Genomic DNA, 14944 nt, shown 5'->3' with positions numbered 1-14944 from the left:
CAAAAAACTCAAGTAAGAGAGGAGGAAGGCATGAGGAAGTGACAGCGCTGCAATGATGTGCTTGCGCTCACAACAGTAATTTTTGCACGTTAATAGGGCTCAAAGTCTGCCTTTGCGACCTCAAAGTTAAGGCACAAATATAACTCCACAGACGTGCACCTCCCAAAAAAACGATGCCGGTGCTAGTTAAGGGCTGACTGTTGTAGCGCATTGACCAGCCCCTCTCTCCTCAATCTGCAACACTCGGCCACTACACTGAGCCAACAAACCAAATAGTTATGGTTTGCTCATGAAGCCGATGCCACAACCCCAACCAAAAGCCACAGAAGTGGGAGAGTAGGGGTGGCCAAAGTGCGGGTCAGGGGCCATCTGCGGCCTGTGACTCATTTGTCAAAAGAAATAAAATGAAAAAAGCAGCAAAAATGATAAAAACACTGCAAAAGGTACAATGGGAAATAGCTGAAATATTGAAACCAACAACCAATAATATCACAAAGCATATATGTTATGTGTGAGTATGTATGTGTTTTTTTCGCTTGTTTGGGGGGGTGGGGGTGAGGTCTTGGTAGATCTTGTGCAGGTTGACAGCCGAGACCATGGATCTTGGTCTCAAAAAGGTTGGTGACCACTGCCATACAAGATGTAATATCCACTAGTGGAATTGATCACATTCTGTATTGATTTAACGGTTCATGTCACAAGTCAAAAGCAACTACTGTTGCATGACTTTGGCTACAGTCGAGCTTCAATCTTTTATTTTTGGTCTGTTCTTCTAAAGCACAGTGCAAAACAGAACATATACTTGAGACATTTAGTCCAACTCATGTAAATTTGTGTTCTTGCCGGTAAACAAACAGAAAAAACAAACAGAAAAAAAAGAATAACAGACTACTCCAACGTGCAGCACTGTTAACACAGGGGTTTCTGATCTTCTGTTTGTAAGATTGACAATGCAGGCATGCACACCGTAGACAGAATCTCATTACATTTGGCACCTTAACACACAAAATCCCCAAAGAAATTGTCGGTTATTTGTTTATTTTTCCCTCCAAAAAAAACAAACAAACAAAAAAAACCCACAAAGGCAGATGCTGTCACACCTTCACCTCCTCGAGCAGTGCACCACAGTGGCCTTGCTGATGTTTATCAAACCAATGTAGGGGTAGTTTTCAGCTCCACTGGTCTGAACATATTATTCCATTTCCCTCTTTCCCACTGTTTAACACACAAATGCATGTGTTAAACTCACATACACACATATTGCTTTCCCTCACTCACCAGGAGAGGCTGTGCTCCCTGCAGTAAATCCAAAAGATTGATGTGTCTCCTTGGACAAAATGAGATTGTATGTCATTACAAGACATTACGCTACAGAACCCTCGAGTAACCGAATTAACACCAGCGTGTCACAGTAAAACACATATTACATACACACACATTCACACAACAGATTGTCTCGCAGACTGTTTGCATATACCGTTTTTTTTCATGTTTCCCCGTCAGGTGTTTTTTTCCCCCAGATTTCCCCAGTGTAAGGAAAGAAGTTTTGAACTTGTGTGAACCTGACATTAGCGTGCTCAGCACTCGCCAGCCAAGTTGACTTTGGCAACTTTGTAGGTAGCAACAGTGGCGGTTGTCTCCCTGTGTTCATTTTCAGCGCTGACCAGGAGTTTTGACTCAAGTGGCGAGTCGACAGCAGCAGTGATGCTCTGATGATTTGGACTGCAATGAGCTGGTTGTTGTTGATAGGTGGCTGTCGCAGCACGGACTGCAATTGTTTCACAGCTTGCACATTTCATAAGTCATCCGCTAAAGTCAAACAAAGCGTGACTGCTGTTTATGTCTCACAATGATGATTTTGATTCTCTCTGATAAGGCAGTGGTTTGTAGTTTGCTCTTGTTGCCTTTTTTGTTACAGCCCACCTCACTTGTGGCGATAGATGGCAAAAAAGAATAGAGTGGAACCTATCAGTTCCAACACAATGGAACACCGAATCGATTATTCTAGTAGAATATATAAGGGAAACTGAAATCTTTACTATGTTTTTTTTTTTTTTTCAGGGCCGATACAGATACCGATTTTTAGTAGCCAAGGAGGCCGATAACCAATATTTGGAGCCAATATTCATTTGCAGTAAAAGTGAAAATATTGGTGCCAATTTTTAATTCTATTAATACAGTATATAATTGATAGGGGTATCACGAGACTCCCAGGACGAGGCGATGCACATGATTGGGTCCACGAGACGGGACGAAAAGTACAATGAAAAAATATGACTGGACAAACAAACATTATATTTAGTACAAGGTAAACTATTTTTCATCCTCACTAAAATATCAAAACTGCAATGCTTTTTGGAAATCTGAATCTCTGACTAATTCATTACACACAAACACACCATTCTTGTCCTGTAACAATGAACTAACTGATCTCGTAAAAGTGCAGTCTCGAGGTCTGCCTACAGACAAAACAAGAAGTTATGAAAACATTCATAGTTCCCACGTTGACATGAGGTTGTGGTCGGTCACACATGCACTGTGCACGTGCTCTTTCTTTCCGAGTCAAAACAACAAGCTAGAATGCTGTCGTAGTGATAGGACTTCTAAGGTCATCATGTGATTTATTTTTATTTTTTTTTCTTTGTCTGAATCGCATGCAGTAGTTTCAGTTTGTAACATGACTAAATAGTTGAATTCATACACAAAGGCTGGATTGAACAAATTGTGTGCAACGCTAGTATTAACACAAACATGCACATGCACAGAAGGACACACACAGACATGTGCTTGTGTGCATGCTTCTATACATATTCAACAAAAGGCACACACACACACACACACACACACACACACACACACACACACACACACACACACACACGTTATTCATGAGAAAAGTGAGAGAACCTTGGGAATGTTTCTCAGTCTTTATACCTTGACCAGAGATAATTATTGGCACAACAAAAAAAAAGACAGCAGAACACATGTTTCTGTCATCTTTGAATGTCCATTATCACACACGTTTACATTGTAAGGTCTTGATTCAAGCCATTTATGAACACACCAGGGATGTTTATTTAAAACTTGAAATGTCCAAAGTTATTAGCAGTCAGTGGTGAGCAGTCAGAGCCAGTAAAGGCTTCTCTGTTGGCGTAAACACTATCAGAAGCACATTTGCTACTTAAATTCTCTAAATTTATTTCATGAAATTGTATTAATTTATTCCCAACAGTTTATTATGTTCATCGAATGGAATGGAATAGATTTCAGCCTCTCTGTGTTGGCATGCCAATGTGCCCAGGGCCTTCAGAATCAGTACTGCTAGCAGATGTCACTTAAATGCTATTAGCAATGGGGCTGTTTTTTTAACCAACCACATTTCAGATTCACCTCACAAGGCAAGCTAGCTGGCCCACAATAACAGCAGTTTCCCGTCCTCTAATTGGTTGATTAGAACAATACAAGGCCAAGTTTGACAAGCTGAATACTCTTTAGAGATTTGCACACAATGACTGACAGAGAAGGAGGAGAACATGACTTGGTGTCGGACATTCTTAAATATCCATTTTCATGGCGGACCAGACATTCTAAGGAGAATTGGCCAAAACCCCGAAGCTAGCTGGATTGTCTCAGGTGAAGTGTTTGTTCGCCACTTCCGGACCAGTGCTTATGAGCGGCACAACTGACTTATAGGCTCTAAGGAGCATACTCTGGTGAGTTATGTTTTTGTCATGTTAGATAAATATGAATTCTGTTCCAGATGATGTTGTGTAGAGGTTTTAATTTGTCGAACGCTTGCTACATTTGGCCGAGTGCCAAATTTGCAGGCAGCTTCCACCTGTGATAGCTACGTAATGCTCAGCGTTTCTATCAGAACTGTAAGTCAGATGTACTGGTGGAGATGTATTTAAAGATAGTTAACTGTTTTTTGTTTTTTGTTGTTTTTTTTTTAGTAATACAGTAGTCCCTAGTTTATCACGGAAAGTGGGTTGCAGACCCGACCGTGATCAATTAATTTCCACAATGTAGGAGTTCTTATTATTATATTTTCATAGTTTGAGCGTTATTGTTAGGGTCGACCCGAACCCTAACCCTCTGTTTACAAAATTTTACTCTAAATACAGTTTTTAAAGTTATTAGAACCCTCTAGACATGAAATAACACCCCTATAGTCACCTTTACACTCGTATTACCCAATATAATAGATATAATCAGAGAAAATAAGCCATTTAAGACATAAAAAAGACTGGTGCTAGTGTGTGTTGCAACAAATCTTCAGAGTTGAGTTTTATGGCCACAAGAGTAGCCCGTGTTATGATTTTTTAAAAAATTATTATGAATATGTTGTTATTATTGTGCCTGTTGGGAGATAATTCAAACTTGCCATGGAAATCTGTTGTTCCGGTGATCAAATCTGGTGCATCTGTGCTTAACGGAACGTTACAGTAACATTACTAGTGACCAGTGTAAAATTCTACATTCCATCAATGTGTTGAAAATGCTTAATTTTGGCAAAAACTACATACAATTTGCTTAAATATTATGATATATATTTTTTACTAATAGGCCGAATTCAACCACGAAACGGCATGATTTTTTTATTGATATATACTTGTATATATTTTTAAAAACCATGAGAGTGAAGCCCCGAAATTCAAATTGCGACGTGGCGGGGGACTACTGTAATGGTGTTCAACTCCAATATGCAAAATGCCTCTCTCACTGTGATGCCGTACCTTGTAATATTGCTGTTTTGTATGTTATTGATGGTTTGTATAATTACGACGTGATAGTGGCGGTATTAAGAGGTGGAGTAATTCACAAAGAACAGTTAAAAACAATTATCAAGGTTGTTATAAAAGTGTATCTATTAAGAAAAATGAGATAAAGGTACTCTGCTTAGTCTAAAGTTTATGCCAAACACTAAGGTGCCACATAAGTAAAATACATGGAACAGATGTTTTCACAGTCCCTATTGGAATTAATGGTTCCTAGGGATGAGTGAGTACACCACTATCTGTATCTGTATCTGTTCACCCATCTATATGATCTGTATCCATATCGGTGCTCTGAGTGGGTGGGGCATAAACCGGAAGTGAGCGTGATTTAACCAGAAATGGGCGGGGCTTACATTATTTTATGTCTGAAATTGACGTGGATTGATCAGAAGATTATATATTTGTGGTTTATTATTCAGCTATATGTGTGCTGTGTATATGTGTAAGTGATCTGTAAGACTGTATTATTGAATTATTTTTTTAATGATCTGTGATCTTCATACAAACATCCAGCGTTAGCAAACAGGGAAATCATCCGCCAGCCTTATTCACTGTAGTTTTCTTAAAAACACCGCATTCAGCACTACGAGCAAAGTTTTCCAACTGACTCTATATCACCAGCCAAATTAGGAGCAAGCAGATGGGGGGGAAAAACAAACGACAGTGACTGACGCAGCATGAGCCGTTCACAGCTCTGTCTTGTCAAATGCACCGCGTACATAATGAAACAAGTTTCCGCCAGTGACTTTAGATACGGACTGAGCTGAGGAAAACCTAAAAAATGGAGTGGACACAGTGACCAACGCTACACAAGCCGTTTTCAACTCTGTCTTATCAAATGCACCGTGCATGTAACAAAACAAGGCGTGGCTCCTCTCTCTGGCTGGAGTGAGTCTGTCTAGGGAGAGGCAGTTGCTGTGTATGACTGGCCAATCACAGAGCATGAAGAGTGAATAAATAAGTAGTTACCCAGTGAGGATTTTCCTTCATCATGATTACGGATAATGACAAGCTACACTCGTTTCATGCTCGTGCTAATGCAAAAATGCATTATCCGTAATGGATACTCGTCTAAATCGAGTATCTGGCTCATCCCTAATGTTTCCCTCAAACCGCAGCTCCCCAGTACCAGCAGCACTCATGCAGCCCCAGATCATGATGCAACCACTACCATGTCAAACAACAAGGATGATTCTTACGTTAATAACAGTATTTCACATTGTTCCCATGATTGTCAAACCACGTTTGCAAGAGTGAACAAAAAACATGATACAACCATACACTTGCACACCTCAGTTTTGTTCACCCATATGATAATAGTCTTAAAGTTGTTGGCTTTCTCACCCACTCCATCCTATCTCAGTGTGAACAATAAGTGCACCGAATAACCTTGCTTTGCATTTGAAAAAGTCACACATTTGCCCTCACAGTCTCAGCTTTGTTTTGATAATTGCATTCTCAACCTGGCACAATGTGAACACAACACACACGCACACACGGCCCAATTTGTTTATGTATGGAGCAGTTTTCTAATTAACGTGTAAAACCCTAAGTGCTTATCATTGAGAAAACCTTTTCCTGCTGAACTGTCTCCAAGTGTGCGTCTTTAAGATTCTGCACAAGCTCTCTAAAGGAAATTCCTTGTTTGTGTGTGTTTGCGTGCGTGTGTGTGTGTGTGTGTGTGTGTGTGTGTGTGTCAAGGGAGGTTTACAAATGTATAGAGAAACCGCAGGGCTTTCTTTTCAAGACTGCAACACAATAGCGCCTTTAACAGGCATACATACACACAGGCCAGTCCCAGACGCACTGGGGAAGTAGCCCCTCTCATTGTAACACATTGATAAACTACACAGTTGCCTGTGGTTTAATTAGCCAGTATGAAACAGAAGGAGGAAGATGTGAGAAACAAAATAAAAGAGGAAATAAAAGTGATAAGGAGGCAAGCTAAACTATCGTTTTTACTGAGGCCCAACACGATTTAAATGCATAGTAGGCATCTGTATTTATGCAGGGCAGACAGTGTCAGTGTGACACTGCTCCTCTGCTCCATCCTCTGTTTGTGTCAGAGTGCTGACCAGTTGTCGCACACTGTTTAGGCTGATGGGGACGTCGAAACTGCTAATGCGTTGTCGTGATATTGGACAAACGTTCAGCAGCAGCACACTGACAAAGTCACATGCACACATACGCATAATTGATGTACGCACGCACACACACAAAGGCAAGTAGACCACTGACTGTCTCTTGAGATTAATGTTGGTGTGATCCACTCAGCTGGGCCTGATCACATTAAGATGGATGGACCCCCTGGTGGTGGTGGCCCTGGTGTGTGTGTGTGTGTGTGTGTGTGTCTGTTTTGTGTGTGTGTGTCTGTTTTGTGTGTTTGCAGGGCCCCATCTGTCTCTGTTTTCTCCAGAGCGAGGTTTTGTGACCTAGCTGCCATCTTCAGCGCCCTCAACTGGGATAAGCAACACACAGAGAGGCAGGGAAAGACAGATTAAACACATATTTTCTACAAAATTTCACCCCTTTGGTCACATGCTCAATGCATGTTGTTTGTATATAAATGAATTGGTGAACCACTGCTGATTTGTTAATCTCACTGTTTCTTCTTGATGTTTTGAACATTACATTAGAAAAGTTGGATTCAAATGGAGTTTGGAGCTAGGGTTTTCTTTTGAGATGGTCTTTACCGTTCTGGAACTCAGTAGGGATTTAAAATATATTGTAATAATATATAACTTTAAAATAAATCTTATTATAAGATAAAAAGTATAAGTAAGTAAATTAGTAGAAAGCCAAGCATTTTATCCAAATGAATGTTGCAATTTTGTCTCCAAAGACAAACTTGCGGAAGTGTGTGAAATACAGTACAGTACAACCGACGATGTGTTTACATTCCAATAGCCATACAAGTGTAAAGATAAGTTAACCACTGCTAATAGTAAGACATACTACTAACTCCAGGGATGTCCACCAGAGCTGTTGCCCGTGAATTGAATGTTGATTCATCTCCTATTAGCTATCTGGAAAGGCATTTCAGAGAATCTGGCAGTACATGGTACCATGTGTAACCACACCATCCCATGACCACCGCATCCAGCATTTTAACTTCCAACTCCTTAACTTAACTCCAGACAGCTGCTGCTACAATCACTTTGTTTAACCACTGTTTTTTTGCACAAACTGTCGGAAACCATCCCAAGGAAGCTTGTGTGCATCCTAGTCATCCTCATCGGGGTCTTGACCAGACTGCAGTTCGTCGTCATAACCGACTTGAATGGGCAAATGCTCACGTTTGATGGTGTCTGGCACTTTGGAAAGATGTTCTTTTCATGAATAACTCAGTTGTCACTGTACAGGGTAGATGGCGGACAGTGTGTGGGGGGTTATGTGGGCTTATGGTATGGGCAGGTTTATGGTATGGACAATAAAACAGGTGCATTTTGAATGTACACAGATACTGTGACAAGATCCTGAGGCCCATTGTGAAGCCATTCATTCACAACCATCACGTCATGTTGCACATAATAATGCACGGTGGTGTGTTGCAATGATCTGTACAAAATTACCGGAAGCTGAAAACATCCCAGTTTTGCACGCCCATCATGCTCACCGGACATGTCACCAATTGAGCATGTTTGGGATGCTTCGGATCGGATCGGCATATACAGTAATTGAGGCAAATGGTGGGCATACCAGATACTGACCTTCCCCGATACAGTTAAACTGCACACTTTGTAGTGGCCTTTTATTGTGGCCAACTTACGTCCAATAAGCATCTTGATATGCCATACAACAGATTTTGTCAGGATTTGTGAATAATATTTGAGAGTGATAGGCCTCCTGTGTACATAGAAAAGGTTTTTGATCTTTGAGTTTAGCTCATGAAAAATGGGGGCAAAAATAAGTGGTGGTCACATTTTTGTTATCCTGTCTTCGCTGGGCTGTATGAACAGTAAACGGCAAAGGCTGCTTATTGCTTTTCTGTTACAGCTCTGATGGAGCTTTTTGCAGAGTCTCTGTGTGAAAGTCACCTGAAATTTAAACATTACTTTTGTATCTTTGTCCTTCTGTTGAGGTCATTTGGAATTCCTGTAACTGTACCCTGTATCTTTTTCTCTGTAGCAGTAGAGAAGACATGATGACATTACCGGTAGTTGCTACATACCACAGCACTACATTCTCTGGCACATTAGTAAGCTGTTTTTATCAAGGCATTTCAGTGTATACGTTCCACTGAAAACCAATTTGAATAAGAGGGCAACTGTGTCTTTTGATCAGTGTTTTGTGTGAAAAGCATACAGTGAGCCAACACAGGGTGCTTTCTGTCAGAAACTGGACTGAGGTCAATTACTTGTCACAGTTTGGTTATTTTGATATCTCAGTGTTGCAAATTAAGATCACAAGTTGGACACCGATGGATGAAATCCACCAAAATATTTTGATATGTATATATATTTTTTAAATTTTTCTCCTGCTTACGGAGACTGCTATCAAAGAGGTGTTTTTTTTAAATATATATATACTGTATATATACTTGGTCTTTCTTTGCATATACAGTAAACCATGTTTAATAGGATGTGATTTCTAACTCCTTCTTGTTCCTTCATTGGTTTGCCTTCCATTTGCTTATTTTGTGTATCTTTTTTTTCCTTATCAACTTATAAAGGGTTTTAACTAAAATTGTAAACAAATTTGCTAAACTAAATGGATTGGAACCTTTTAAGTCATTGTTTACATGTAACATTTTTAACTTAACAAAAAGTAACTATATATACTGTGTGTGGGTGCGTGCGTGCGTGTGTGTATGTATGTATATATGTATATGTATATATATGTATATGTATATATACTGTGAAGTAAGATTCAATATTAATAAAGTGAATATTTTCGAAGTTAGGGATACAAAACCTGTTTTTTTTTTTTACATTAGAGCCCTGTAGACATGAACTAACACCTGTTTAGTCACCTTTACACTCCTATTATGATTCCGGTTTAATTTCTTTTGAACATGCATACAAGTTACATTGTAATAGGTCATGTCACAATTCACAGTTCCACATGTCCAAAAGGAGTAGGAAGAAGCAAAGCTTATTCAATTCTACCCTGTCCGTTTCACATCAATTACAATACATTGATTCACCCCCTATATTTTAAATGTACTCTTTGCCAGGATACATAGGAAAATGATAAGGCAGTACAACAATGTGGTCAAATATAAATCGAAGTTTGCATTCACTGTAAGTTATTCATATAACAGTCATAAACTAAGTATATCATACTAATAACTGATGAAAGGTTTACTAGTTGGATGATGAGTGAGTACAAACAATGTTCTCATAAAAAAATAATTAGTAGCAAGTGCAAGAGTGATTAGACATTGCATGTACACAGTGGTTCAGGATTCTGCTTCCTTGTACTTTGTATTATTCTTTGTTTACACCACATTGCTAATGCGCAGGTTACAATATCACTGCAGGGACACAAGAGATGGCCACGCCTTTAAGCATAGCATGCTAGTGAGCTAAATAGTTAGCCTCCAATTTATTTGGGTTTAGGGTTTCAAACGGAGTGGGGAAGAAGGACAAAGTAAGAAGCCGGAAACTTACCACTTCCACACTGAATGGGAGGAGGGTTTTTTTTATCTCTATCATGTCGGGCAAGCTATGGTTGACTACATGCGGTGTTAAGGAAGTGTAATGCAATGCCATGTCTCATCAATTGTTTGTGTCATTACTGACGTCTCGTGACCACAATACCACATATAACTTGTCTTTCTATATTTTTGGAGTAATAAGACCAAACCACGAAACAGCGATCACATATTAATTCATATTATTTTAATTATTGTTAATTCATATAGTGACAAAGTGATGTTCGAACCACCAAGTAGCGAGGGACGACTGTGTGTGTGTGTGTGTGTGTGCATATGTAAAGTAAGGATATCTATTTTTACATGTATATTACGTTTATGAAGTATACTTGAGGAATAAATGTGCACTATAACTGTCATTTTATTGGAGTGCTTCTTTCACATTAAAACCATTGTCTTGTACCTGTCCATTGTCTTGTACCTGTCCAGGTGTCTGAATGCATGCACCTACTGCAAGACGAAGCATGCCAGAGGAGACCTGGCCAGCTATCCTATAGATGAGCTAGTAGAGAGAGCCCGGCAGTCTTTCCAAGGTGAGGTCCTTGTTTTCCCAACAATAATACGTTTTTAAAGTATTTACGCATTAATGTTCATTCCAAATGTCTACTGTGCGTGTGGCTGTCCTATCAGGCGGGAAAAGGTTTTAGTAACACATGTTGATGTTTTTGTTCACGAGTTGTGTGCCCATCCAGTTGGCTTGGTTGTATGCCAGATGAGCAGCTGTTGTGCCCTGGCATCTGTTCCTTAAGAGTAGACTCCCAGCTCCACTACTGCACAGCAGGCCATGGCTCAATAAGACCCTCAGGCGGGTCAGTCAAGGGCAAATCGACTACCTACTGCAATCCTGTTTGCCGTGTGTTTATTATCCAGTTACTGAAACTGGTATTATGGAGTTGGTCTTCTCTTTGCTGCTCTAATGGCTTCTGCAAAATTTTACTGTGTAAACTTTGAAGTCCATTTGCGTATACTGTAAGAACATTAGTGACATCGAAGGGGCAGGCAAGTGGTTACTGATGTGACGGCCAAACAAGTAATCTCCGCTCCACATCCTCCCAAAGGTGTTTGATGGAGTTTAGGTCAGGGCTTCCAAGTTCCTCCCATCACATTCATCCATACGTCTTGCATACCTCTCTGTTCATGCTGGAACACAAAACGTTTTTTTTTTCCCCTCAGATTTGCAAGCAAATACCTCAAAATGTCTTGGTATGATAAAGAGTTACGATTCAGAGGAAACTAAGGCTACGCTCACCCTGCAGGGTGTGATGCCTCATTCGGATTTTTAAATTTTTTTTATGTGGTGGTTCACATTGCCCAGTGATGGTTCTGGCATGAATGACGCCCTGGGTGGACCGAAGCTGTGTCGCCCCCAAACCCACTGACTCCCCACCCATATAATTTATGTAATGTAATATTAGCAATTAAATATGTTTAATTTTTTTTGCAGTTACTGTTGTAATTTACACTTTTTTACCTTGTAATTATGGTAACCTGAGGACTGAGGCCCAGCGGCACCTGCCCCCTCGCTACTCCTTTGGTTTGGTCAGCGAGTTGCGAGTTGCTGCTAGTTGGAGGCATAAGTATCACGCCTGCAGAGGGCGCCTATCTGCCACACATATGCGCTGACTTGATGAGGATATGATGAGCGCTAAACATTAGTCAAAAGGATTTTTTTTCTTTCCCCCCTCGCCACCCTGGGCAATTGCCCATGTGGCCCATAGCTACAACTGCCACTGACATTACCAAACAAATTAGACTTGTTAATGTGACGTGCATGTGCAAAAGCATGGCATCACTTGCATTTCCGTGTGTTTACTGAAGTAAAGACTGCTGCAGTGCGTGCTCTAGTGATGTACGGATACCATTGATTTAATTTTCGAGCCAGTACTGGGTAAAATTCAGGCTGATATTGGCAATACCGATCTAATACTATGTGCAAACTCACCTAATGTGTCTGGTAAATGTTAAAAAGAAGTATACAGTATTTCAAATCATATCATAAAGAATATAAGGCATTCTAGTATTTACTGATTTATTTTAAACCCTGAGGTAGGTATACTGAAGCAGTGGGGTGATTTACAATATAGCTAATATACAACATCACAAAAACAAATGGACAAACTGAAGTATCAAAGTTGTCAATATTTTTGATATCAGAATCGAATTTAGAGCATGAAGAGCTGGTATCCCAAAGTATCGATATTCCAGTATCAATCCGCATATTACTAGCACGCTGTCCTTAACGCATTTGTGGCAATTTCAAGTATTTATTTCTCAACCAATTGATTCCCGTGCAGTAGATGAGGAATAAAGAAGTTGGCTATGGCAGTTCGTCGACAACTTGCTGCCACGTCTGTTCCAAGGTGCGTGTGGGTGTATGTCTTGAGGCAGGAGTGGTGAAACATTGACGAGAGCTGTTTCACGAACAGCATTTAAAAATAATTTTCGGATAAGAAGAACTTTTGCCTACATTGGTGAGTAACTTTATCCAAGTCTTGCACGATAAACCATGCCTTTCGATGACCGCGTACATCAAGTAAGCACGGCAATACACGCCTTTCGATGAGGTATCGGTTGGTTATATGCGACCTAACCGCTCATAAGGCAGGGGCATCGCATACACGTCGGATTTATATCCACATACGAATGAGGCCTGAGTCGCATGTGAAAGAAACGGAATTGTGCTGTTCACACTGACGTGAAAAAACCAAATGCAGGTCACATACGAGCAAAAAAAAATCAGAATTGACCTGCAGTATGAACATAGCCTAAAGTGTCCAGCCCAATCCCAATTTATGATTTAATTGATTGAGAGACACCACAATGTACATGCTATGTCTAACTACTCACTCATCTACTGCTTATCCTGTGGCAGTGACTATCCCAGATGCTTTTGGGTGAAATTCTTGATGACCCGTCAGTCACAGGGCTGACACACAGAGCAAAATATTCCCACTCATGTTCGCACCTATGGGCACTTTGGAGTCTGTAGTTGACCTAGCATACATGTTTTTGGACCGTGGGAGGAAAGCCCACGCAAGCAAAAGCAGACCATGCAAACAGCACAGAATGGCCGCAGCCTAGATTTGAACTCAAGACCTTTTTTTTTTTTTTGTATTTTTTTTTGCTTCGAAGCTATCCAGAACTCTTTAAAACAGCTGCATGCATACTACAGCAGTGCCTGAGGGTGAGCATTCAAGGGCGAACTCACCAGCTGGCGAGACCTTGCTGTTTGCGTGTGTGTACTCATGTAAGATAGAAACCATTGCAGGTTGAAGATGCCCTTTACACTTTTTGAGCAGTTTAAAAGACATTGGGTTGCATTGGGCATTCTGGAAGTGTGGTAAGACTGTTATACATTGCCGTTCTTATGCCAAGTGTCCTGAAGGTGCAATCATGTAATACAAATTCATATAAAAATGAGTGCTTACTCTGTCAGTTTTGCTGTAGCAGATAATAAACACAGTGGCAATCTAGTCAAACTTTATTCACACCTTTTCAAACTAGGATGGTCAACTTATGTCAAAGAACACAAAGCAGGAAATTCAGCTTTGAGATCGGATGTAACATGTGCTTATGTGGTCCGTTATAAAACAGGAAACATGATAGTAAGTGACGGTTGTTGTTTTCAAAACAGAGAAAGAGGAACCTAAGGGCTCGTGCGTCATTTAAGAACCAGTGGATGCGGCACAGGCAAAATACAATTTTTGAGAGAAGGTGTTTAGGTCCACAACATTAGATCTCATATGTCCTGATAAGACGTGGAGCGCTTGTAAGAACCAGATCATTTGGAGTTAACCCTCAACACCTCAGAACCCTGAACCTATTTTCCCTTTCACTAATGTGAATACGGAAACAGATTTACGCGCACACACACACCCACACACCCACACACACACACACACACACACACACACACACACACACGAGTGTGATAACCAGGTTTCTATTGGGGCATAATTGGTCCCCACGCCTTTGGCCGTCCAATCACCATTTACCCTGCTATAGATCCCCTTCATTTTTTTAAATAAATCATACACCACATAAACACTGGCCCACTCTGAGCTTTGGAATTACATTACTGCCAAATGAAATGCTCAGTTTTGCTTTGACTCTCACTCAATTAGCAATATATATACATGTATATCTATCTCATATATTATATTATATATTATATGGCATATATTTATTATTTATTTTCATTTTTTTTATCTGAATCCAATAGAAACCACCAAATAAATCATGCAGTTTGATTTGTTGTTTGGTGCCAAATAGAATAAAACAATCTACAGGTACGAATGGTAATGTTGATTGGTCAGTCAGACAGCTTTGGGAGTCTGATTGGTTTATCTCGGTAACTTTGAAGTGATTTGCGGGATTTATTCAAATGTTGTTTGAGGCAAATAGCTCAATTTCTATGTGGAAATAAGAGTGACTGCACAGCTTTATAAATTCTCTGAATGATTCAGAAAACAAACAGACGCTTGTTAATGTATGCAGATAATAGAAGATG

The 14944-nt window shown here is 40.1% G+C and overlaps 1 protein-coding gene across 1 annotated transcript in view; it reads left to right on the top strand.

The window, feature by feature from the left end:
- The window catches only part of cdkal1 (CDK5 regulatory subunit associated protein 1-like 1), a 301229-nt gene that overhangs the window by 113170 nt on the left and 173115 nt on the right, over positions 1–14944 (top strand). The window contains exon 8 of the mRNA XM_054782535.1: positions 10864–10967. Within this exon, the coding sequence (XP_054638510.1) occupies positions 10864–10967 (104 nt within the window). The remainder of the gene's footprint in view (positions 1–10863; positions 10968–14944) is intronic.

This window comes from Dunckerocampus dactyliophorus, chromosome 7 (genome assembly GCF_027744805.1).
Source record: "Dunckerocampus dactyliophorus isolate RoL2022-P2 chromosome 7, RoL_Ddac_1.1, whole genome shotgun sequence".
NCBI lineage: Eukaryota > Metazoa > Chordata > Actinopteri > Syngnathiformes > Syngnathidae > Dunckerocampus > Dunckerocampus dactyliophorus.
The sequence above is the reverse complement of the archived record's forward strand: the minus strand, read 5'-3'. Positions and strand labels throughout refer to the sequence as shown.